The sequence below is a fragment of the Phaenicophaeus curvirostris genome, chromosome 4 (genome assembly GCF_032191515.1).
Source record: "Phaenicophaeus curvirostris isolate KB17595 chromosome 4, BPBGC_Pcur_1.0, whole genome shotgun sequence".
Lineage (NCBI taxonomy): Eukaryota > Metazoa > Chordata > Aves > Cuculiformes > Cuculidae > Phaenicophaeus > Phaenicophaeus curvirostris.
This window is the reverse complement of record NC_091395.1, coordinates 16,876,199-16,901,213: the sequence shown is the minus strand read 5'-3', so window position 1 is coordinate 16,901,213 and position 25,015 is coordinate 16,876,199. Positions and strand designations below refer to the sequence as shown.

The 25,015-nt window shown below is 39.0% G+C and overlaps 1 protein-coding gene across 4 annotated transcripts in view; it reads left to right on the top strand.

The window, feature by feature from the left end:
• Positions 1 to 25,015, top strand: part of WDFY3 (WD repeat and FYVE domain containing 3) — a 166,319-nt gene that overhangs the window by 97,299 nt on the left and 44,005 nt on the right. For 3 of the 4 annotated variants that reach the window (XM_069855349.1, XM_069855347.1, XM_069855350.1), the window contains 15 exons: positions 503 to 603; positions 1,680 to 1,898; positions 5,049 to 5,230; positions 6,660 to 6,891; positions 9,723 to 9,883; positions 10,855 to 10,966; positions 11,106 to 11,296; positions 12,534 to 12,686; positions 15,076 to 15,149; positions 15,251 to 15,412; positions 16,869 to 16,963; positions 17,666 to 17,786; positions 18,945 to 19,162; positions 21,760 to 21,995; positions 23,243 to 23,377. In XM_069855349.1, the coding sequence (XP_069711450.1) occupies positions 503 to 603; positions 1,680 to 1,898; positions 5,049 to 5,230; positions 6,660 to 6,891; positions 9,723 to 9,883; positions 10,855 to 10,966; positions 11,106 to 11,296; positions 12,534 to 12,686; positions 15,076 to 15,149; positions 15,251 to 15,412; positions 16,869 to 16,963; positions 17,666 to 17,786; positions 18,945 to 19,162; positions 21,760 to 21,995; positions 23,243 to 23,377 (2,392 nt within the window). The remainder of the gene's footprint in view (positions 1 to 502; positions 604 to 1,679; positions 1,899 to 5,048; positions 5,231 to 6,659; positions 6,892 to 9,722; positions 9,884 to 10,854; positions 10,967 to 11,105; positions 11,297 to 12,533; positions 12,687 to 15,075; positions 15,150 to 15,250; positions 15,413 to 16,868; positions 16,964 to 17,665; positions 17,787 to 18,944; positions 19,163 to 21,759; positions 21,996 to 23,242; positions 23,378 to 25,015) is intronic. The other variant, XM_069855348.1, reaches the window with a different exon arrangement.

The following is a 25,015-nucleotide window of genomic DNA, read 5'->3' as shown; positions in this document are numbered from 1 at the left end:
TCTTTTAGTACCTAAGGAAGGTATGTTTCCGTTGTCCCCCCAGTGTCAGTGGCTGTTGTAAGGACCAAGCGTAGCTGATTTGGTGAAATATGACATTACTGTGAGAGCATACACATTTAAGATAAGAACACATTAGTATGCAATTACTAGATCCTTTGAATATTTAGCTAATGCAGTCTCTTTGAGAGTGCAGAACATCTTGAAGGCTGCAGCAAGTTACAGTTGCTCACAAGGGAACATCTTACGCGATGGAGCCACGTGAGCAGAAATCTCTGTGCCTTTGCACCAAAGACGTGTTGCCAAAGCTCTTTATGCTTGTGATAATTTAGCTTCGCAAGGAGAAATCTTGAGAATTCATTTCTGGTTTTTATGACATACAGTCAAGGAGAGTGCTGGTGTGCTTATGGTATATTTTCCTATGCTGGTTTGGTTTTTTTTTATTGAACTCTGGTCATATTGACTTTCATAAACTCTAGTGTGTTACTGGTTTTATGTTTAATAGCTGCCTGTTCTTGCCAAGTTTGGCTCCCCATAATGCACCTACAAATAATGCTGTTACAACGGGGCTTATTGATGGTGCGGTTGTCAGTGGAATTGGAACTGGTAAGTACTTGAGAGTGACTGTTAGTGTTTTGTATCTTACGTTTAGTTCTTTTACGTTTATTTATTAGCCATGAAATGGTACTATGGTGTTGGATGTTGTACACCTGTAATTAAAAACTTCTTGTGGGTTTGTGTGTGTGTCTGTTGCTTTTTGCCCCCAAGTCAATGAAAAGCAGTATAAAATATAAATGTGTGATTGCTTTAAAATACAATGTTTTCAGCAGAAGACTAAATTGTAGTCAAGAGAAGCGTATGAATAATGAACCTGGATGCGTTAAGAACAAGCTTAGGTAGTAGTGTGAAGAGCATAGGAAAAGGAATTAATTGTAATGCTGTGCTTGTGGCTGTGTTCTGCTGAATTGTCGACTGAATTTATTACAGGTGTAGTTACACACATCATCACAAAAATTCCATCTAAATTGTTTGCTATCCCTTGTATTCATTTGCTATAGGCTGTTTGCCCTACATGAACCTGGTGTGCTGGGGTGCTAGTTGAACACAGTAGCTTAGTTAAAAAAGGTGTTCAGTCTAAACACTAACTTGAAGGTTTGCTGCAGCGAGATGGAGTTAGTGTTAGACAGTACTTAAAGTCTCTGAGCTCTTTGTTCTGTGGGAGTACACCAGGAGTTGAAATGTAGTCAAGTGTATGTGGTGGAGAAATCATCTTCAACAGAGGCTTCTTCAGCAAGTCACACCTATGGACAAGCTGCAACAAGTTTCTAGCTTGTCATCATAATATTAGCATTTTTTTCCACTTTTTGACTAGAGAACTGAAACTGGGTTATTCTCAACAAGCACAGTTTCAGAGTTGATTTTTGGTTTTAGAAGAGGTGGGAATCGTGTGCAATTCTTGCTGTTCTTGATTGTGAAAGAAACCCCTCTGAGCTAGCTTTCTGTGGCTTTTTCTCCAAGTTTGAGTCAGAAATGAAAGAAGTAGCATTGAAGTCCTTGAAGGACAAGTCTGAGAAAGCACAGTGCTGTCAACTGAGCTGTCAGGAAAAAAGGAGCAGGAACAAGTAGGTATGCTAAGTACTATCTACTACAGCTATATAACGGGCTTTCATTTTTGTTTTTAGGTGAAAGATTTTTCCCACCACCATCAGGTTTAAGCTACTCCACTTGGTTTTGCATTGAACATTTTAGTACGCCTCCTAATAACCATCCTGTGAGACTACTTACTGTAGTGCGGCGTGCAAACTCCTCAGAGCAGCATTATGTCTGCCTTGCCATTGTCCTCTCAGCAAAAGACAGGTCACTGATTGTTTCAACTAAAGAAGAATTGCTTCAGAATTATGGTAAGAGTTGTGTTGCATTATCAGCTAATCCTGACAATGCTGGGGATGCAACAGGAAGTTCATTCTGAACCATATATATAGAAGAATTTTGTGTAATGGAACTTCACTTGCAACTTCACCAGTTCCTAGTGGGTTTTTACAATGGAGAAAAGCAAAATGTAAACTTTCATGAATAAACTAAGGAGCTTCTTTGGTTTCCAAAGGAGATTTGATATCTTCATATAAAGAAAAATTTTTGCCAAACCCCCAAGTATTATTGATTTGAAGGAAGGATTACAGCATTGCTTTTGGAAGGTTTTTGCCTTTTATTTATCTTGTATCATTCATTTTAGACATGTCTTGAGGTGCAAATATTGACTATCTTTGCCTTTAAACACCTTGGGAAGGATTTTTCAATCTGGATAATTCTAATGCTAGAGGGTAATTTGAAGGTGATCAGTCATTTGCTTCATTTTTAAATGCTGTGATCAGTTTTCAGGAAGAGTTTGTAGCTTCATTCAGTGTCTACAATCAAAAGTGGAATTACTGGAGTTGCAGTGAACTTCTACGTGAAGCTGTGAGGCCAGTGAATTTGCTAGAGACAGCTTTTAGTGTGGTATGGGGCATCAGTCTTAGCCATGTTCTGTCTCCTTCTTTGTCCTCTGTCAAAGCCTCCAAAAATGGTCAGTTTTGATAGGCTGTTCACATACTGTGGCTGTAGAGGAGCTGAGGGGAGCAGGGCAGCCTTCTGTCTGCGTTTCAGGCTTAGCTCTTTACCAGACCAACACGCTGGGTTACAAGTGGTTATGAAAAATCTGCTCCTGCCTTTGTTCTTTCCTTTGGAGTAGCAGGTGCTAATGAAGAATTAATACAACTGTTATTATTTTTTAAAAACCCAAACAGCAGAGCAGGCAGTTACTGAATATTCCTTATTTCCATGATAAGCAGACATTCACATCATTAACTGCAGTAGTTTCTCTTAGTAGAAGTCATGTACGAAACCTAAAACTTGAGACCTGTAGAGCCATAGTATAAGGGAAGAACTAAACGTCTTAAATTATAAAGATATTGGTGGTGTTTTCTTTCTCAGAAGACCAAATTCTTCTAAGACAATCCAGTTTAACTTCATATTAATTGCTTTAGCCTACGGTGGAGCTATAGATAATATTCTTTTTAGTTTGTAAGCCCGTATTAGCTAACTCTTAAAGAGATTTGATTTGAAGAGGCTTTGTCAGAGAAGATCTGAAGGTCTCTGACTACAAAGACTGATTTTCAATTGAATGGGATATTTTGCTTTACTGGAGTGCCACCCTGTCATCACTAAGTCATAGTTGGTGTGCTGTCAAGTGCTGAGCAGGTAAGAACTGAGATGGCAGCCCCGCCAGCCCAGGGACTGGAAATACTAGTCGTCTATTATCAAAATAAATGGAGTGGTTAAGGATCCTTCTTGTGAGTGAGAGCTGTGCTCAAAGGTGTTTGGCTGAGAAAAAGAACTTGAGGTTATTTTTTGTAACTGAAAGTTAGTTCCAAGTAATCGGCTTTTATCATTTTCCTTGTGCAAGTGTTCTCCCTGTGCAGGCAGCTGTTGAGGTAAGAGAATTAGTGGTTTCTTTGCCTTCAATATGAAAGAATGAAGGCCTGAAAAGCCCCTGTTTTCTCTTGAAGTGTTCCCTGGTGGAAAATTTGAGCTTATTCTTTTCCTTTGTTTGGGGGAGGGAGGAAGTGAAGGGTTGCTTTTAAGTAGAGTGTGGGTCGTTTGCTTTGCAATGGAGAAGCTAATGCATGTGAATATTGATCGTGCCTCTGGTATGAAGTCAAAAGCCTTTTAGAGAAATTAAAAACTTGTATGCTGAGAACTGAAGTATATATTAACATTCAGGAGAAGAGAATTCAGCACCCATGGATGAAGGAGGACCTGGGGAATGCTTGAAGAGTATGATTGCGTGAATTGAGGGGTTGGGGGGGATCTCAGGCTTTCAACCTAATCTTTAACTTTACTTATGCTTTGTAATTTAGCGTGATTTTGAGGCAGGCACTTTGAAAGGCAATCTTTTTACTGATTTTCTTTTGTGTGTGACCCAGTTGTTTAAGCGAGATAGTGACCAGCTTATACTGAGTGCCTGTGTTCAGGTGCTGGAGGTTAAAAGGGACTTCTGGGATAAAGCTGGGGCTGCCTGTGCCTAGGATATGGCTGGTTCTTTTCAGCCTGGTCCACAATGAACCTCTGCAGGGTGCAGGAAAGTCCAGCAGCCAGGCTTGTGGCAGGTCTGGGAAGACATGTGAATAAGAGGGAGAAACACTGCGTGGAGTGAGGAGTAAGTTAAAAAATGTGAGAGAAAGCACCCAGAGGAGACTAAAATGAAAGCAGATGGGAGGGGAAGCGCTGCTTCAGGCACTGGAGCAGAGATCAGTCCTCTGCAGCCCCTGGAGAAAACCTTACTGAAGCAGGTAATGGGGCATATGGAGGAGACCACAGTGCAGCTGGGAAAAGTGTGGGGTGAAAGTCCAAGAAGTATGGATTTCTTGTTCTGCACAGCATGAAAAAGGTAAAAACTAGGTCTGTAGATCTGGAGAGGCATCCGTTATTTCTTACTGACTACTGCTGTAAAAGCTTTTGTAGAACAATAATGAAAAAAAAATCTTCCCGTGACCTGTACAGTGGTGTGAGAAAGTTAGTAAAAGCTGAGCAAACAAGTCATTCCAACAAAATCTCAGAGGAAGAGGTAATCTCAGAGGAAGAGGTAAAACGTAATTGTCAAAAGTCTGAAAGTATCCTGAGAGTTTTCTTAGATAATAATTATGGCAAATGAGTAAGAGACCCGTTGTTGAATTTACTACCAAACATGTTGATTTTTTAATGCGCAAGTTATCTAATGATGCTCAGCTTGTCAAATTGTGACTATTTGACCCAAATGCTTTATCAAAAATTCTGATTTCATTCTTTAAGTTACTGTGTCTTGAAGTCTAAAGTAGTATCTTGTTAATTATACGACTTCATTCATATCTCGTTAATTGTAGTTTTGATGACATTGTTAACTATGTGTTTTCTGAAATTTTGGCTTTAATTTATTCCTGTAGATTTTTTTTTTTGTGTGTGTAACTTCTAATGACGTAAGAAATTTAAAACAGGCAAGTAACGTTTCTGCTGGTGTCCGCTATTTTCCCCTTTAGTCGATGACTTCAGTGAGGAGTCGTCATTTTATGAAATTCTTCCTTGTTGTGCCCGTTTTCGCTGTGGTGACCTCATTGTGGAAGGCCAGTGGCATCACCTAGTTCTGGTCATGAGTAAAGGCATGCTAAAGAACAGCACAGCGGCACTCTACCTTGATGGACAGCTTGTTAACACTGTTAAGGTAAAATAAATCTTTAAGTCCTTGGGTTTGCTGGTTGGAATGATTTTGCTCTCTGAATGTATATGTGTAAAAAACCAGACAACAACTACAAAACTACACACATGCAAAAAATGCCAAACCAAAACTGAAAACCAAACCCAAAATGAGGAGCCTTGTGAAAGGGGTCTTTGCTCAGTACACAGCTCAGACCCAGACCTAGTCCTTTTAAGAGAAGTTAATAAATACCTTCTTGGTCACGAGTAGTAATAATGCTAAAGTTGCACATGTTGTACTGAATGTGAGGCAAGTGTGGTGTTTCTGTGGCACTGACTAGATTAATTAGAAAGAGAGTAAAAAGCTGAGGAAGACTTATCCCAGGACCATTTGGCAGATCAAACTTTGAATGATAGGAAGATTGAGTAAGACAGTTTTGCCAATTTAGCCATTTTTTCCCCTTTCCAACCATCTTGCCACCCCAAAAATAGTATCCCCTTATCAGTAGTAGCCACTGAGATGTCCAGTGTTGTTGATAGCTGATTGTAGGTAAAACACGTTTATTTGTAAAAGTCAATATTTTCTTGTTGGGTGGAAGAAACTGGGAGACTGAAAGCAGCTAGAGAGCAGTGAACAGCACTGTGGACCTGTCCACTGAGCACAAAGTATTCCTGACCTGTAACTGATAACCAAAGAGCATTTGACATCTGGAGGTGTTGGCCTTAAGGGAGTAAACCAGTCATGATGTGGGGTGCGAATTAGCTAGTGTTGCACTACTATAGATAAAACAGTATTCTGAGTTTCAAAGTTTGCCTTTCATTATTCCTTTTGCAGAAAGAGAATGTAGTAACTTCACTTGTCATGCTAATAGCTATAACACATGAGCATGTATCCGGCCATATGTGACTACGTTAAGTAGCTGATAACAGAATTTTCACAAGGTAGACAGAAAATACCTGAAAGATTGTTACTGTCGTAGCATAAAGGCCAGCATAGTCTGGGTCTTGCCATCTGAAGATTTTATCATGTTTGCACTTAGCTTAAAACAGTGTAATTACCAAAGGCACATTTTTCACCAGCTGAAAGAGAAGGAGGAAGAATGTAAGGTTATGAGGTCATCTTACTGCTTTTGCAAAAAATAATGACCATTATAAAACACCATGTTTTTAGAAGCAAGATACATCCTTGTTCGTTAGCATTTTTAAGCACAGAACTTGCATATTTTCATCCTGTGTTTTTGTACACGCCTTCATCTTTTTGAAAGCCACTTCTAATCTTTGAATTTAACTTACTAGTTTTTCACTGACTTTTGCTGCATGGTATCAGAATACCATGCATCACACAGCAATTTATTACATCCCCTGGTTTGCAAATGGCTTTCCCGAGTTTCTGATCTGTTTACTTTCTTTTCAGAGTACCCATGCTATCCCAATAACTGTGTTTTTCTCCTTTACAGCTTCACTATATTCATAGTAGCCCTAGTGGGTCTGGTTCTGCCAACCCACCTGTAGTCAGCACTGTTTATGCCTATATTGGGACACCACCTGCGCAGCGCCAGCTCTCTTCCTTAGTGTGGCGTTTGGGCCCTACGCATTTCCTGGAGGAAGTTTTACCTGCCCCAGGTGTTAGCACCATTTATGAGCTGGGACCAAATTATGTGGGAAGCTTTCAAGCGGTGTACCTACCATGTAAGTACAGTCCGAATGGCAGCTAGCAACTAGGTGTAGTGGAATCTTTTGCATGCGTATCGATGGAAGGGATGAGAAAGGAGAGTGTGTGGTAGCAGAGAGGAGATGTCAGTTGTTCATAGGAAGATCAGTAGCTGCTGTTAAAGAAGATGATAGAAATCCAAATTACTGTTTTAACGTAATTCTGGTAGTTCTCGTACTGAAGTATAATAGAACTGCTTGTAATCCTCACTTTGGTTTTAAACCAGTTACAAATGCTTAAAGCTGTCATTATTCATTCTGTATCTTATATTTATCTGTAGAAAGAGGTTGGAAAAGTATTTTAACATGTCAGTTTCTAGTGATAGCACTTACTTGCAAACCTGCAATGTATTTTGTACTTTAAACACAGCTGTCTTGAAATGTCATTTTTTATATGGCTTAAATAGGTCAAATGGTGGAAAAAATCCAACGGGGACTGTGGTGTAGGAGGTAGTCTTTAAGCATTCATTGTGAACAATACTGTTACATTTTTTTAAGCATTCTTCTTTGGCATTGAGAGGAGTGCAACACAAAGTAACAAAGATGTGAATAACCTTGTTAGAAATGTGTACCTGTAGCCCTGGTTTTAACTGTTCAGACAACACATTCTTCATTGGCTCTGGTAAGATGAACTGCCACCAGTGAGATTTTTCCTGTTCTGTAGGGCTCCCTGTTTTTCTGTGCAGTTAGAGTATCTCTTACCAACATCAGTATTGTGTCAGATGATGATCATTGCTTTACCTGGCTGTCACAGGGCTTTTTGAGGGGGGGGCAGGGAACATATCAAGCTGTTTTGTCCTTATATTGTCTTTCTCCATGAGGACATTAAATGCTGTCCAGCTCTTCCGGAGAGACACTGTCACCTCCTCAAGGAAGGAGGCAGTGAGTGATGAGAGTGATAGAAAGATAAAAGTATGTACAAGGATTGCACAGAATCTTACTTCTCGTGATGGAAGCTTTGCCTAGAGTGGACAGACACCTCCCCTCTCCCCACTCCCCAACGTATATGATCTTCAAGCTGTGAAAGAACAAAATATCATGAAAAAGAAGGTAGCTTTCCTTGCCCGTCTTGAGTGAAAAACTTCACAGAATTGAATTTTGTCATCTACAAATCTGTGTCGTGTACTTGTTTTTTTGACAACTAGACCAACCTGGCAAGCAACTCTGGATTTAGGTGTCTGCTGCTCAGTAATAATTTCTTCAGGAAGGTGTTTTGACTGGCACTGTGCAAGTACCTAATTCCATCCATGTGAATTTCCACAAAGCAAGTTTCATGCACGTGAATTTTTTTCATTCAATTCTGAGAATTCAGAGGCCTTCCTGCCTTTATACTAAGGCCATTTTCACTGGGAAGCCCACAGTACCTTAAAGGAATCCTTCATTCTTTAACATACCAACTTTTTCCAGTGTGGTGATATTTCTCCCACACAAGCTTTGCTCAGTTCATTGCATATCAGGAGTGGTCTGCTCCAGAACAAAGTGCGTGTTTCTGTTTGGTGGCTGATTTCCTGTCGTGTGCCCTGTGCCAAACCCTGAGGAGTTTGGTAGGGATTGCAGTGTGAAGCTCTGTATCTTACCCTTTTATCTTAGTGTTTCTTTCCAAAATGCTTGTTTTTCCTTCGGGTAATGATTATTTGTGGGAGTCTTGGAGAAGGGAAGAGCCTTTGCAGTCTTCTGCTATTCTCCTTTACAGGGAAACTGTCTGACTTGCCATTTGCCCATGCAATGCTTCTGTCAGAAGTTTTGTCCCTTATTTCAGGGAGTGAGAATACTGTCTTCTGAGAGTTTGTCCTGTGTTAAAACAAAAGGAAAAACCTGATACTCTTAAGTTTTCAAAATACCCCTCAGACTAGTTCAGGAGAAGGAAATTCCTTTGTTCACTGAAATGGAGGAATGTTCTCAGAGCATCTGTGTCAGAGGATCTAGTGAGGATTTCATTTATGGGGAAAGCAAGACTTCTGTAACTCTCTCCTCAATGAGACTTGACAAAGATGTGACTCCAATTCAAAAATTGTGTAGGTGCCCAGCTTCTTGTTTGTTTCAGTGTTAGGTGAAGATCCTTCATACTTTATTAGTTCCATTAATATGTTTCACTGGAGTTGCAGATACCTTTTGAGCTGGAATGAAGATGCAGAAGTGAATCCCCATGTTGAGCTTGCAGGTGCTGGATTTTGCACGCGTCCTCTGAGCATTGTAGACAGCAGTCCCTCAAGAAACATCCACTTCCAGAGCAATGAATGCAACATTTTAATGATACGGTTATATATTCTCTTCGATTCCTGAGCCTTTTGGCTTTTATTCAGTCTTACATATTTTGTTCCATCCTCTAAGGCTGTTTTCCTGGCAAACTGCTGTAAAAAGCCTGTTGTCACAGGCAAAGATGCAAATGCACCAAATAATTATCTGTTTTTTGATTACATTGTTCTAATTCAAGTGGGAAGGGAGGTGAACAGCCCTTAGGCTATAGGCAAGTTGAGTACGGTGTTACCTTCAAAACATTCATGTGAAGAAGCACCAAATCTTCTACTGCTTGGTCAAGCCCCAGGCTGCCAGTTGCCATTATCAGTTAATATTGTTGACTTTCTTGAAAGGAAACGTATGCTGTGTGTTGCCCTTTTATCTTAAATAGCAGATTTATTCCATGACTCGTATGCTATCAAGCAACACTTCAGTGCAACAAAAACCAATACCAAATCTCAGATAATTGTGAAACCTCTCTTCTATACCTATTCTACTATATAATTTAAAGATTTTACCCTTAAAGCTAATAAGAAAAATTACTGAAATGAACTTTTATTTTTGTCTTTAAGGCAAAGATTCAAAGTCTGAAGGAATCAACCCATCTCCAGTGTCCTTGGTACCAGAAGAGAAGGTCTCTTTTGGTCTCTATGCGCTGTCAGTTTCTTCATTTACAGTGGCAAGAATAAGGAAAGTTTACAACAAGTTGGATAGTAAAGCTATTGCTAAACAGGTATGTTGAGGAAGTGAATTGACTGATATGTGCTACTTGTTTGTTACTTTCTTTTAACTTCTTTGAAGGCAATTTGCTCAACGCAACCAGGAACAATAATGCACTTGTCAGAAGAATTGCTGGGATCACTAGTAGATATGCCTCTTAGTGCTTTTTGGAGGTATTTTGGCTTTTTAATCTGGATGGCAGTTGTAATCCTGTTGAAAAACAGTTAGATTATATCAGTGAATGACATTTCTGCTGTTGCAGATGAATAAAGCAGATAGCTTAGTCCTCTGACTGTGATTCAGATTCAGAAACCAGAATATCAGTCTACATTTTTCTTCTAAATACATTGAAAGTCAGTGAATTATTTGTACAAAGGACCATCTATAGAGAAAGGCTGAGAGTTGGGGTTGTTTATACTGAAGAAGAGAAGGCTCTGAGAAGACTTTATTGCAGCCTTTCAAAACATACGGGAGGAGCTTATAAGAACAGTGGAGATAGAGACCTTCTATCAAGGTGTGTAGCAACGGGGAAGGGTTTAAAACTAAAAGAAGATGGATTTAGGTTGGGCATAAAGAGAAAACTTGGAGAGTTGTGAGACACTAGAAGAGTTTGCCTAGAGAAGCTGTGAATGCCTTATCCCTGGAAGGATTTGAGGTCAGTCTGACTGGATGGTGTTTTCAGCAACCAGGTTTAGTAGATGATGTCCCTACCCAAAGGATGGTTGTCTAAGTAGGTGATCTTTAAAGGTCTCTTTCAACCCAAACAATTCTATGATCTGGTGGAATTATTTTTAAAGTTAGATTCATCTTCCTTAAACTTTGGAGACTGGAGATTTCTCTTTACTTTAGAGAATGTCTTAATGATCTAGCATAATTTTACTTTGTTAAATGTTACTGAGTCTTTATCGCTGGAGGAAAAATACACAACTTATGTTTAGGCTTAAAAAACCTGTTCAACACTTGCTTTTTTCTTGTTTTGTTCAGTTGGCGATTTCTTCTCATGAAAATGCCACACCTGTGAAACTGCTACATAACTCAGCAGGCCACTTGAATGGACCAGCACGCCCCATTGGGGCTGCTTTGATAGGATATTTGGGTGAGTTGAGTACTTGAGAAGCATTATGCTTAAAGATGGTTAATTTCTTGTCAAAAGAACATAAATCAATTAGTTGATGAATGTTAATGCCCCACTGTTAAACTTATTTAACAGTTTTATTTTCTCTGCCTATGCTCAGGAGTAAGAACGTTTATCCCCAAGCCTGTTGCCACTACACTGCAGTACATTGGTGGAGCTGCTGCTATTTTGGGACTTGTAGCCATGGCATCAGATGTAGAAGGGTTGTACGCAGCTGTGAAGGCCTTGGTCTGTGTGGTTAAGAGCAATCCACTAGCCAGCAAAGAAATGGAAAGAATCAGAGGTTATCAGGTATGTAAGAAATGTCTTGAAACAGATCACATTGCTAAGACAGTGAAATTCAATCAGTTCCTGTGGAAATCCCTTCTTGTCTCGTCGTAACTTGAGTTTCTGCTCTAAAGTTTACTGAGCTCTTGGCTAACTAGCATAGATGAGTTATTTTGGAGGGGCTTTTAAAAGAGAGAATAGAAAGTTTTGCCGGCACGTTTAGCTGCTTTGCTGAAACTGATCCTTCCTTAATAGCAAGGAACAACTATGGCGCTTAGATGATTCTTTTCCTGTGATTGCAAATCCGCTCCTGCAAGCTTGGGGCTTCTATATCCATGATCTGCCAGCAAGAGAGGAGAACAGGAACACATGAAGAAAACCTTACGAGTGGACTCCTAGAATTGTCGTTTTGAGGAAACTGCACAGACTTTATAGCTAGGGATGCTGTTTGCTTTCAAGGTGAAGACTTCTTAATTCTCCATCAGTGTGGGGAAAATGCAGTTAGTTATGCAGAAGGATAGATTGATTGACTTGAAAAGATCTTCCCATAACCAATGCACTTTACATTTCTTACGAAAACCCCTTTACTGGAAGGGAAGGTTTGTGCTGTGGTTTGAGCGGCGTAGTTACAAACCTTTTAGTGCTAATGGATAGTATAGTATGTTGAAACATGTTAATCCATGTAGCCTGTTGTAGACCTTGGCATACTTTGACCAAACAAATGTAGACAGTAGTCCTCCTCGCACCATAAGCAGTGTATCATCACATACGACCTTTCATTCCACTTGCATTGACCTCAGCTAATAGCATGGTTTGAGAGAGAGTCCCAGAAATCTATTTTTCTTTAGTAATGTTTCAAGGAGGTTGATGAAGCTGAACAGGCTGGTATGTTGAGTCTTGACAAGTTTGCATCAGAAGATGAGGAATAGCAGTAGTACATCTGGCAAATTGTTTTTTCCTATCGTGTGCTGTCTTAAGCTGTGACTGTCAGAGAGCTGAGGTGTGTCTCTGTGCCTAATCCTGAGGGCCTAGATACTATCTGCGTTGTAGAACAGATGTTTCATGAGGCGGAGGCTGTCCTAGTCCCTTCCAACCCAAACCATTCTGTGAATCTAAAATGCTGCTTTCAAGCTTTTTTCATCCAGAGTATCACCTTTAAGGACCTTCTTATAGGGGATATTTTGTCCATGCTTCTTTGTGCTTAGACAGTGTTGCTCTGTGTTGATGGGCTACTAATTTCTTTCTTGTTTACTTGTTGAAGTTGCTGGCAATGCTGCTAAAGAAGAAGCGATCCCTACTGAACAGCCACATACTCCATCTGACCTTCTCCTTGGTGGGAACTGTTGATAGCGGGCATGAGACCTCCATTATTCCAAATTCTGCTGCCTTCCAGGACCTACTGTGCGATTTTGAAGTATGTAAAGCTGCACAGGAAAGTGATGGTGATAGTGGATAGTGACTAAGTCAGGTGCTAATAGCATACCTTAAATATAATAACAGCGAAGTTGGTTGTTGTTCTGAGAACTTACTGTTTCATATATAGTACAGTAAAGCAACTGAGAAGAAAGATTACTGGTAACTTTTCCTGCTGAAGTGGCTTGAATCACTGTAGAAACAATAAAAGGATACCACAGATGTTTCTATTTTTTGTTTTTCTAGAAGATGTTTTGTAGTTTTCTGTTCCGCAGCAATTTCTTTTAACCTGTGTCCTACTTGCAGTACATATGTTGAGGTATGAAAAATGTACTGAAAAGAGCAGCAGGAGGTAAACTTTGAACATAGCACATAGGAATCACTTTATCATGCATCTTTGCAAAGTTAATAGTAGGGCAATTAAAATTCTTCTTGCATGACCTATGAAACATTTAATCATGGTTATGTTAAACTAAGGAAAGTAGAAAAATTCAGAAGGAAATGCTAATGTAACGGAGGCCGATAAACAGTGCTGTATGATGTGTAGAACTTGCACTTTAGTGTCTGCTCCTTGGGCATTAAATGTACTTGACACATACTGACTAAAAAAATTCTAATTTCACATATACTAAAATAAGTAAACTACTGCCACTTTTAATGCAGTTGTACAGTTCTGACTTAATAGCGCAAGTCCATCTCGCGCAAACAGCTTTATGGAGTTACCCATTTCCTTTTTCAGATGTCTACTTGAGTATTTCGGAGCACTCCTGGAAATTGTTCAAGGGTCTTGTCTATGAAAAAACTCCTACTGCTTTACTATTGTCATTACTGTAATAAAATCAACTGGCCTTGTTAACTTTTTTTTGAGATCTTAAATGTCTTCAGTGCATCCAGCCCCCTTTGCTAAGATCACCAAAACACTAGAATTGTGGCTGAAAAAGAAGAGGAAATGAAAAGGGCAAACCTGAGCTTTTTTTGGTTGGTTTTTTTTTTTTTTAAGCCTAGTGAGGTTCTAATACAGAGGAAATGCGTCACGCATTGAAGTTCCTTTTTTGTTTTCTTTTTGAGGCATAAAATGAAAACTAGAAGTTTTTGCTATATCTAAGTGTAATTTCTTCAGAGTAGTGTAGCTAGTTGTTCGTTAATAAACCTTTTAAATTACAAAAATGGTTCCTTTGTGCTCACAAAATATAACATAGACTTAATAGAAGTTATTACATGTACAAGAGGTAATACTTGTGGTAGGAGTCTTACGGTTGAAGAACTGTTTAGCAGTGAAGAGTGTGGATCACAGACCAGCTCCTTCTACACTGAGGCTTTTTTCTTTCCCCCATAAAGGAACCAGCTGAGAAGTTTCATCAATGGTACATAGTCACTCAGACAGCAACTACTGTTCAAAAGACCTAATTTCATATTGTTTAGTTCATGTCTGTCTTTTTTTCCCCTGAAGGCCAAGAACAACCGGAGAACAAATACACTTAAGAGTCTAAAAATATGCAAGTAATAGATCTGTGAGTCACTAAGAAAAAACTTTGTAAAAGCCTTAGGTTTTGGGTTTTTTTTTCTTTTGAATAATTTCTGTATTCAGAAATCAATGACCCAAACCTTTCACTTTAATTGGATGTGTTAGCTGTTCTTACTCATACGCTAAACCAGGAAATTAAAAGATTTATTCTGATCATTTTGGATTAAAAGATTAGAACAAAAGCAAGAACTAGAAAGCTTTTGGTTTAAGCCAGTTTTATACACTAGAGCAAAAGTATTAATTATGTTTTGTTCAACAGTAAGTCAGTTTTAAGATTTGCAGCTAGAACTGTGAGCTTTCTGTCTTTTTTATTACTCTTATTGATTGAAGAACCAATTTTTTTTTTTTTGGAGAGGATCTAAATAATTTAAAACAGTGTGCAGGAAATACTGGGTAAGGATTAAAAAAACAAAAAACAACCCAAAACCAGAGAAGACCTTGAGTTCAATTTTGGCAGAAGATATGAAGTTAATTTTATAAAGAGAAAATCTTCTCTTAAACCAAGTGAACTTAACACAACATTTCAAATCAGCCTTGTAAACCCTAATAACTCCTTGGAGTCATTGCTCCATCTCTTTAAAGAGAAATTCCAGTTTGTGTGCAACTTTTTTGACTAGAACCCTTTAAAAGTTTTCAACGTGATACACTATCAGACAATGGTACCAATGTGTTTCTTTAGTCGTCTTTAGTATATTTAAATCTTTATCTGAAGTTGAAGAACATTGCGATGAGTTTTTGAGCACAATGACCATGTAGATGAGCAGTTTTCATATCTTCAAGCCTTTCATAACCTTTGTTATAGTCAGCTCAGTTTTTAATCTTAAAGTGTATTTATGTACAAAACATTGCTTATTTTCTATTTCAGGTCTGGCTTCATGCACCTTATGAACTTCATCTGTCATTATTTGAGCACTTCATAGAACTTCTCACTGAGTCCAGGTATGAGCCAATGCCAGCCTAGTAATGCGACTTACAGGACTGGGTATTACGTAAAGGATGCTCCAACTTTAAATTGCCACTTCCTTTCTTTCCTCTTTCAGTGAAGCAGCAAAGAATGCTAAGTTAATGAGAGAATTTCAGCTCATCCCGAGACTGCTCTTGACTCTTCGAGATATGTCTCTGTCCCAGCCTACTATTGCTGCGATTAGTAACGTGCTGAGCTTTCTGCTTCAAGGCTTCCCTAGCAGCTATGACTTGCTCAGGTAGCCCACATCTGTGATAACGCTGGCTTTTGTGGTTTTATTACGTTGATGATTTTGGTCAAAAATGCATACTGGTGATACTGCTGCGGAGTAAGTAATGTGAAATGCTCGTGTACTGAATTTCTTCCTCCAAGACGTAAGTGAAGTAGATATAAACAATAATTTTGTTAATGCCTTGAGTTGCATATTAAATTCACCTGGCATCTAAACAGGTACAACTGAATGTTCAAACTGGCTTAATGTTCTGCAGGCGAAGAGTATCAGTGCTGTATTGCACTTGTTCATGTGAAACACTGAGCACTTTTCTTAAACATCTTATCATGCTTCTTGGTTACTTTCCCACATGAAAGGTTTAATTCAAGATTTTTGCTTAATCATTGTGCAGATAAAAACGTGAGGCTGACGGATGTAGTACTGTTAATTATGACTGATGAAAGCTACATAAGGAATTGCAGTTCATGCACACAGGAGTATTTGAAATGCTTTAAAATGAGTTCAGGTCCTTGAAAACTTAATTATTCTTCTCTCCTGTTTCCTTTTAATGGAAATAGATAAAATATTGCCAACCTCAGGGTTTTTTGCATAGAAGTGGTCATGTTTTTGGCTACTCACTTTAAGTACAATTAAAAGTGTCAGAAGCATCAACTTGAGTATCTTACCTGTCTGTCTTAATGAATCAAGAATAAAACTGTTGATTTTATGTTTAAATGGTTACAGAACAGATTGTAGATTATTCTTGTTCTCCTTCCTGGAAATAAAGAAGAAAAGTATTGTATAACTTGGGAAAAGTTATACGAGCTAGGTACCATTTTAAGTCAGTTCCAGAAGAAAGAGGAATATATTGCATCTCCTTTTTGTCATAGCCATAGAATCACAGAATGACCTGAGTTGAAAGGTACCCACAAGGGTCATTGAGTCCCACTCCTGTCCCTGCACAGGACAACCCCAACATTCACACCATGTGTGTGAGGATGTTGTCCAAATGTTTCCTGAATGTTGTCTTCCCTGGGGAGCTGTTCCAGTGCTCTACCACCCTCTGAGTGAAGAACCTTTTCCCAATGTCCAACCTAACCCTCCCCTGGAACATCTTACTGCCGTTCCCTCAGGTCCTATCATTGTTAAACAGATAGGAGATCAGTGCCTGCTGTTCGTCCTCCCCTTGTGAAGAAGCTGTAGACTGCAATGATGTCTCCCCTCGGTCTCCTCTATGCTGAACAGATCAAATTCCCTTACCTGTAGACTTGCCTGCAAAGATTCCATTAATTACTTGATGGTAATATGTTTTTTTGGCTGGTAACTTCACTTGGAAACAGCTTTCCTCTGTTTTCGGATGTGAGAAATGTGATAGTTTTGGGTATCACCTTCTCTATTATGGCTTTATATTTAAGGAGAATTATTGGTAGATGAGAGCATATCTGTCATATTGATGAATGATTTTTTTTGTGTACATGTCAAGGTTTGGACAGTTCATCTCTTCCACTTTACCTACATTTGCAGTCTGTGAAAAGTTTGTGGTCATGGAAGTAAACCATGAAGAAAAGCTTGACAGTGGTAAGTGGCTTAGAAGAAGTAGAAGGTAAATACTTTGTGATCTCTTCTGTGCTTAAATACTTCAAATATAGAAGTAGTGCCATTAGCGATATTATAATTTTGTTATAACCTGACTGCTGGTGAGTTGTAGTACTTCAGTTTTCAGTATTGTGTGCAAAGCAGAGCAAAATCCATGTACTCCTGGGGTTTTTTCCTTCATTTGACACTGCATGGTTTTGTTGTGCTTCCTCCTTTTGCTCCTTCAACTCAGCTGTGCATCTCTGCTGCTTTGTGGGGAGAGAAAGAAGACCGAAGTGGTTTGCTAGGTGCATCTGCTTTACAGATGTGGAGGAAGTGAAAGAATTACAGTCTGATTTTTTTTTTTAAAGGCAAAAAAATCAAGTTTCTTTGCTGTCCTTGAAGAGTGTTTATGTTGAATTGTTTTGACACCATTTCTATATTTGTTTTCCTAAAGTTTTTTCTTAGGCAGTTGTGTTTTCAATCAGTCTCTCTGAACAGAGATTGTTTTAGTGATAATGGAGCACCAAACATTTCTCAGCAGTTTAGAGCAGGCTGCCTGCACTTTAGCCCGGCTTCCTCTTGACCTGAGTGGGATCAGGTTGTGTTTGATTATGTATGGAATTTATGAATTGCCTTTGAAATGTCCAAGTTCCAAAAGCCTGATTTTTCTTCTTTTTTTTTTTTTTTATACTGGATATTTAGGAACAGAGGATGATTTTGGAGGACTTGTTTCAGCTAATCTTATTCTACTGCGGAACAGGCTTTTAGATATCCTTCTGAAACTTCTGTATACATCTAAAGAAAAGACAACTGTTAATTTGCAGTAAGTACAAAAAAAACTTGAGCAAGAGAAAGAATACAATTGTTTGTTTTACAAGGGAGAATTATACAGCCCCTATTCAATTCACTAGTTGAACTGCATAGTTTTATAGGAACCATTGGATGATTTATGCACATGTCACTGAATTAGCTTTAGGTGTGCTAACAGAAATGGAATGCATGATTATTGAGTTGTATGCGGTCAGTAGCAAGAATGATAGAACTAATACATGTCTTTCAGCTACTGCATTAACTGGTTTTTGTTTCAAATCTTTAAAAAAGAAGTGTAAGACCATGGTCAACAGCATTTGAAGAAACATGCTTCAGGTTAGGAACAATAGAAATAAATATCAGGAAGATATGTACGAAACCTGGGGGAAGGTTGCTTGCTTCTTGTTAGTTCATAGAAGAAAAATAATGTTTGTAAAACTGTTAATTTTATAACTGAGGGACAGAGGACCACAAGTGAGTAGGATTTAGTGGGAACAAGTGTGGATGCCTGGGTACTTTGATTGGGTTTTTTTTTAAGCTTTGTTATCTGGAGAGCCAATTCTTTAATTCTCTGCTCTCCTCATGTACTAATTGGCGCAGTTTTCCCATGACTTCATGCATGGCTATAGAGAAAATAAAACTCTGTCGAAAGAAAACTTGTGTAGGTTATGTAGTAATTGACTGAGCAAAAAAAACCAAGACTATACATATTCTTTCAAAGTTTCCCAAGCAACTGCTCCCTTAAAAAAACAAACAACCTTTGTTTTTTATACCAGTTTATTAAAAAGGCTTGAGAAGACTCTATAGCTCTGTATGGCTAAACAAAAAGTATTTGGAAATTGTAATTTGTGGACAAACATTTCCAGTTCAGCATTTCACATTTGTTATCTAAAGCAGCAATTGCAGAAGTCTGGCAATAGTGCCAGGAACTGTATTTAGTATTGCCTTTCTGCTAAACAAATAAACTGTAAGTGCTCCTTTTAACAAAATTTGGTGAGAAACATTTCATGTTGTGTAGCAAACTTACTTAAGAATTCCATTAAATCTTTGCTAGATCTGGATTTTTTATGATCTTTACCTGTGGTGGAGGACACTGGCTTCCGGTATCCAGTAGGAAAATAAATGCTGTAAAAATGTGACTTCTTTTTTATTTTTTTCCCTCTTTAATTAGGGCTTGTGAAGAATTGGTCAAGACGCTGGGTTTTGACTGGATTATGATGTTTATGGAGGAACATCTACATTCCACCACGGTCACAGCAGCCATGAGAATTCTTGTGGTCCTGTTGAGTAATCAATCCATCCTTATCAAATTTAAGGAGGGTCTCAGTGGTGGAGGCTGGCTTGATCAGACAGATTCTGTCTTGACCAATAAGATCGGTACTGTGCTAGGTATGGCATCTCATCCCCCTCTTGACTGCAGGACTGCATGGAAGTGTGTGTGCGTATGTGTCAAGGCAGGGGTTATTGTATGAATAATGTCTGATAGATGCATCCTTTCTGTTGCTGTCGTTCGTGCCTCTGCATTTCATTTTTCTTACAACTAAAAGATTTCCTAGGCAAAAGAGAGCACTTTTACAAAACTGCCCTTCAGTTGACATTAAGCAGATTTCCTTGTAGTTCAGTATAACCTCATCATCTACACGAAGCCTGTATAGCTAGTTAACCGTACCAGAAAAAAACTGTGTCCTGCAAGCAGGCACCTCTGAGCTAGATGCAAAGGTAGCATGGCGTAACACCTTATGTACCTAGCTAATAAAGATTCAGTAAAATTTACTTGTTTGTTTTACTTTTATTAGTTAGAGCATTGTGCGATGATCTCCCTGAGCTGCTTTTGTCAGTTAGATATACCAGTTCAGGTTTTTGCTGTCTTGGGAATTAGCGTTCACAATACCATCTCAGCCTTTTTTCCTCTCCTGCATTCTTCTTTGTACTCACTTTGCAGGTTCTTAAAGTCTTACTTATCCAACTTATTAGACCTTTCCATTATCGTGTTTGGTCTAGAATCCAGTGTATAAGGTTGTAGAGCTACAGAACCCAATTTCAGCATATCTAAGCTGTCTGAAGTGCATCTCCAAGTGTGCAAAATAACCTGTATCAATTCTGTGTTAACAACTGTAGTGATGATTTCCCATGCACCTGGGGTTTTTTTTAGTCAAAATAAAATAATGTCCATTCAGACCCTAATCCAAACCCATTGACGTTAAAATGGGAGTCTTTCATGAGCTTGAGTAGGCTTTAGATCAGTGCAGTGGTATTTAAAGTACTTTTAACTAACTTGTTTCTAAAATGACTGTACCAGGAGATACCCCTCTGTGTTGCAGCAGAATAGGATCTGTTTCTGCAGTAAAGATTTTTCTGGATTGGTTCACTGAAGGGAAATAATTGTGAAGTGTAGAAGCCCTCTTACTTCAGGAAGAGGGGTTTTCCTGAAATGAAAATATAAAATCCATTTTTTTCTGCTTTGTCTCTTTGAAATCTATCAAAATATCTTATGCCATCTTGCTATTTTTTGCATAAATAGAACTGCCTATTAAACCTGCCTGTTTACAGTGCTTTCCCATGATATATCCCTCAGGATATTGAACTAGGAACATAGGATGGTTCTTTGTGTTACTAATAAATTAGCAAGGTTAAGGAAAGCAGTTTTTCTGAAGCCATGTTACACATGCGAACGCTTACTGTTAATGTACTATAGCATCTGTTCTTTGGCTAATTCTGATTGAAGTCCTGTATTTTATTTAAGAAACAACTTTTTCACATGTATCTGCCTTGTGTGCATGTACCGTAGGACTTAAAAACCATTGATATTTTAGGGAATTGACTGTTGTTTATTTGATCTCTGCTTTAAATGCCTGATGACATAAATGTTTCTTTGGTGATGAAATCTTTCAAAGTAAGATTTTGATTTACAATCGGATTTGGAGAGCATTTGTAGAGTTTTCCTTTTTTTTCTTATTATAGTATCGCTTTAATTGAATCCAAGCTAAACTGTGACTAAACAGATAGTTTTAAACTTGTGTCTCATCAAATGACAGTGACAGATTTGTCTAGTTTTCATACCCCATGTTTTTTAATAAATTACAACACATTGGCTCCAAGATTCCTCATGAAACCAAATACAAGCCATTTTTGCACAAGATTACTTATGAAATTCATGCAGCATTGTAGCAAAGGTTTCATTGGCTTGAGTACTGTTAGATGCTTTCTGTTTAAAAACTCAGTTTCTGGGGGAAAGAGTATCTGTATTGGAGCCTAAGAAAAACAAACTGATATCTGGCAGTATGAGAAGAGTGGCTTATGATCTGTGGTGATGCAGAGACAGAACTATCTTCCTGCCTTCTTCCTCACTTGAAAATAAGCACTTCCGCTGTGCCAGTGTCTTTTTTTTTTTATTTTTATTTTAAATAGAAAAATTAAATGCCTAGGTAGAAGCAGGGTCACAAAAGGTGAATTCTGTGCCTCTAGCAGCACTTAAAATAGAATAAGACTGTTCAGTGCTTCATGCCAGCTGGTTCATCTGTAACAAAACAGCTGAAACAAGGTGCTCCTAAGAGCATCTTGTCCATTGACTTAAACAGGCCATGGGATTTTCATGTAAATTTGTACTGAGATCACGGTGATACTTCGCTCTCAGCCAGTGAAATATCTTTTTTCAAAAGCTTGCATATTTTAAGAGTCTGAAATAGTGGTTGCAGTCAGAGAATGAACCTGTATGCATCTGCAGTAGCATTAGGCAGTCTGCATGGAGCAGTGTCATCTATGTGGTATGGGAAAGCAGCGATTTCCCTTTTTTTAATTGACTAAAAATATTAGATACCTGAAGTAGAACTGGGTAATAAGTGTATGATAGTCTGTATGCACGCATTCGTGTTTTACAGCATTAATTTCTGAGAAGGTACCCTTCTGAGATCACCACTTGAGTCAGCGAGCTTCACAAGCATTTCCCTTGTAACAGCGTCGGCTTTTTATGTTTTTGTTCATCTTAGGGTTCAATGTCGGCAGGAGTGCTGGTGGCAGATCGACAGTCCGGGAGATTAACCGCGATGCTTGTCACTTCCCAGGCTTTCCTGTTCTGCAGTCCCTTCTCCCCAAGCACACTAACGTACCTGCACTCTATTTCCTCCTCATGGCCCTTTTTCTGCAGCAGCCGGTCACTGAGCTGCCCGAAAACCTGCAGGTCAGTGCGCCTGTCAGCAGCAGCCGATGTAATCAGGGTTGCCAGGTAGGGATTAATTAGTAAGGTGTAAATGTAATTGTCTGTCATGAAAGAAAATAATGGATTAACCAGGCTCCCTCCTTCTCTGCAGCTGACTCACAATCGTGACATCGTGTTCAGTGCTGAGTGGTTTGGGGTGGGAGGACAAGGTACTGTGGGATGGAAGTGTGTGGAAGACAGCCAGTTGTAGCATAGCTGTCACTGGTGTCTTTCTGGTCTGTTTTGGGGTCTAATGAGAAGCAGATCCCTGGTTCAAGCTGCTGTGATGTGGGCATTGAAAGGGACATCATTTTTCGCTTGCTTTCTTTGGGGTTTGTTGGTAGGTTGGTTTGGTAGGGAGTTGATGTGTTGAAGAGACTTCATGAGGTTACACACAAAACAAAGCGGCTTTTACTTCAGAAAGTCTCCTAGTTTTCTTGGGAGACATCTCAGTTGCTACTGGCAAACAGTTATTGTTCTTATTCTGAACAGGCTGATTTTAGACTTGTTTCAATTGTATATAAATGAGTGGATATTTTATGGTCTCCAGCGGAGTCCTAGGAAGCCTCAGTATAGTGCTTTATGGAGAAAAGCCGTGCTCCAGGTAGACATGGTGCCTGTTTAGAATGGAGGCAGTGCTAACATCTTTCATATCAGTGGTAACAGTGAAGCAAAAATTACAGACCAGAAAATGTATTCTTCCTGTCTTCTTACTAAAGAATACTTGAAAGCACATTCAGCATTGTGCAGCCATGAAGCAGAGGCAGGAAGTTTACCTCCTGCTTACAGCTTTGTAGTACAGCACTGTTCAATTGAAACTAAATTCAACTACTGAAAATATTTAGCAGTAGCATTCTTAATGCTACAGGTAGCCACTTTGTCCTGTTTTATTTTTTAATTGATTTAACTTGTTGGACTTGCTGGAAAATGCAACTTGATTTTTTTGTTTTGTTCTTTTTTTTTTTCTGTGGGATACTGTGTGAGTTTTACTGCTAGACATGAGTGAAGGAAACAAGTGGGTTTGCAGCACCTGTAAATGCTTAAATACTTAGAAAGGTGAGAGCTGAAGTTATGTTAGCCCATGATTAGAAAGAATTTTCTTCGTGACACGTGACCTTCATATCAAGCCTTTGGGAGTAAAGTTTGGAGGACATTGAACAACTCATGGTTCAGATGCTGCCAGATGAGCCTATTGTAGGTATAATAAAAAGCAGTATCAGATTGCACAGGAAAAATATTTTTTTAATGTTGTTTTTCTTTTTCACTTCTTACAGTTTGATTTAGACTCTATTTGGACTTTCATATTTGGAGTTCCTGCCTCCTGTGGCACTGTTACCTCTTCAATACACAGTGTTTGCACAGAAGCTGCCTTCTTATTATTGGGAATGCTGAGGAGCATGCTGAATTCCGTAAGCATAAAAACATTTGCTCATATTTGAATATACAAAATTGTTCGAGTTTGCCATGTGGTCAAAAGTCCGATTAGAAAACTTGACATTTTGTTAGTGTCATGATGAACCAGTCTTGTGAGTTAGGCTCATAATAACTGGGGGAAAACCAGCATTGTCAGTGGGTTGTTTTATCTTACTCTGTTTTTCAGTATCTGTAGAAATATTAGTGGCCACAAAATTAATACTGCTCTTTCACAGAAAGGCTGGGCTTTGTGTATTTCTGCAATTAAAACAAAACAAGAAAGCAGAAGGATAAAATGCCTTTGGCAGAGATCATTTAATTTCTTTCCTGGTTAACATCATGGGGGAATGTTTGAGACGTTATATCCCATCTGCTCAGAGCCATGTGAGTTGCAGATTTCGTGCATGAACCTTCCACATGCAGAGAAGTCCCCTGACTATTAATAGCCACATGCTGGAGGAAACTAATTTACTGACAGAAAAATGTGTCATCTTCTCATCATTGAATCTAATGTCAAGAGTAGTGAAAGTTGGTTTCCAGTGGGAAAATTCAGTGTTTTCTTAGAGCTAGTGTATTATCCGCTGCAAATTATCTCGTGAAATGTTTAAAAAGCAGCATCTGTTTGGTCGTTGCCTGTTTGGTTGTCAGGTGTTTGCAGTATGCTCTGAGAAGCATTGCTTGCATATCTCTCCCATGCTAAGGTGTGTCTTCTGGATGTGTGTACTGATTGCATGTTCATGACCTGCTGCAGTACACGTTCCTGTTGCCTTGTGTTCTGTCTCCTGCTGGTGACCTGTTCTGTCAGGTGTTTGATCCTCACCTGTCTGAACACATTTGTGATGTGCTCAGAGACTCATGCTGTCTCTTGCCTTGTTGCCTTATGCTGTATTGTCGGGTATTTGTTCAGATGTGCCATCACTTTTGGGTTGACGTGAGTCAGGTCATGTTTACCAACATGTTTTAAATCGTTGCATGTTAGGACACGTGTTTTGTCTTATGTCGGTTTGGTCTTATGTGTTGTAAATGTGGCTACTCTTGTTAGTGGCGTGCTCGAGCACGTGCTCAGGCATAGGTTTCTGTCGTGTTACACTGCCGTGTGGTTTTTGCTGTAGATTTATCATGTGTTCGGCCATCTGTCTGGTCACATGTCATCATGGTGTTGCAATGTGTTTCAGCCTGTTTTATCACAACTTATCATGTTGTCATGTTTGTCATTTTCAGCTATGTGTTCCTTACACATTGGTGTTATGGTGACGTGCTGCCATGTGTTCAGTCACATGTTTGTGATAGATGGACACTTTCTCTTATCACATGTTCTGTTGTCACCTGTTGCAGGCGCATTGTTTGGACATATGGTTTGTGTGTGTGTGTGTTAGAAAGTTGGTGGCTTATTCAATTGCCACACAGTCTGGAGGCAAGAACAGCTATGCGTGTGGTCACGTGTTTGGTCAGGTGTTCATCATGTGGTGATGTGCTCAGACACATGTTCTGTCACCTTGGGTCAGGTTTGTCACATGTTGGTGATGTGCTTGAACACATTTGATGCTGCTTGTTTGATCAGACAATAGGTCACTCATTTGGACATAGTGTGTTCATTCATATGTTCTAGACAAGTGTTTGGTCGTGCTTTCTCA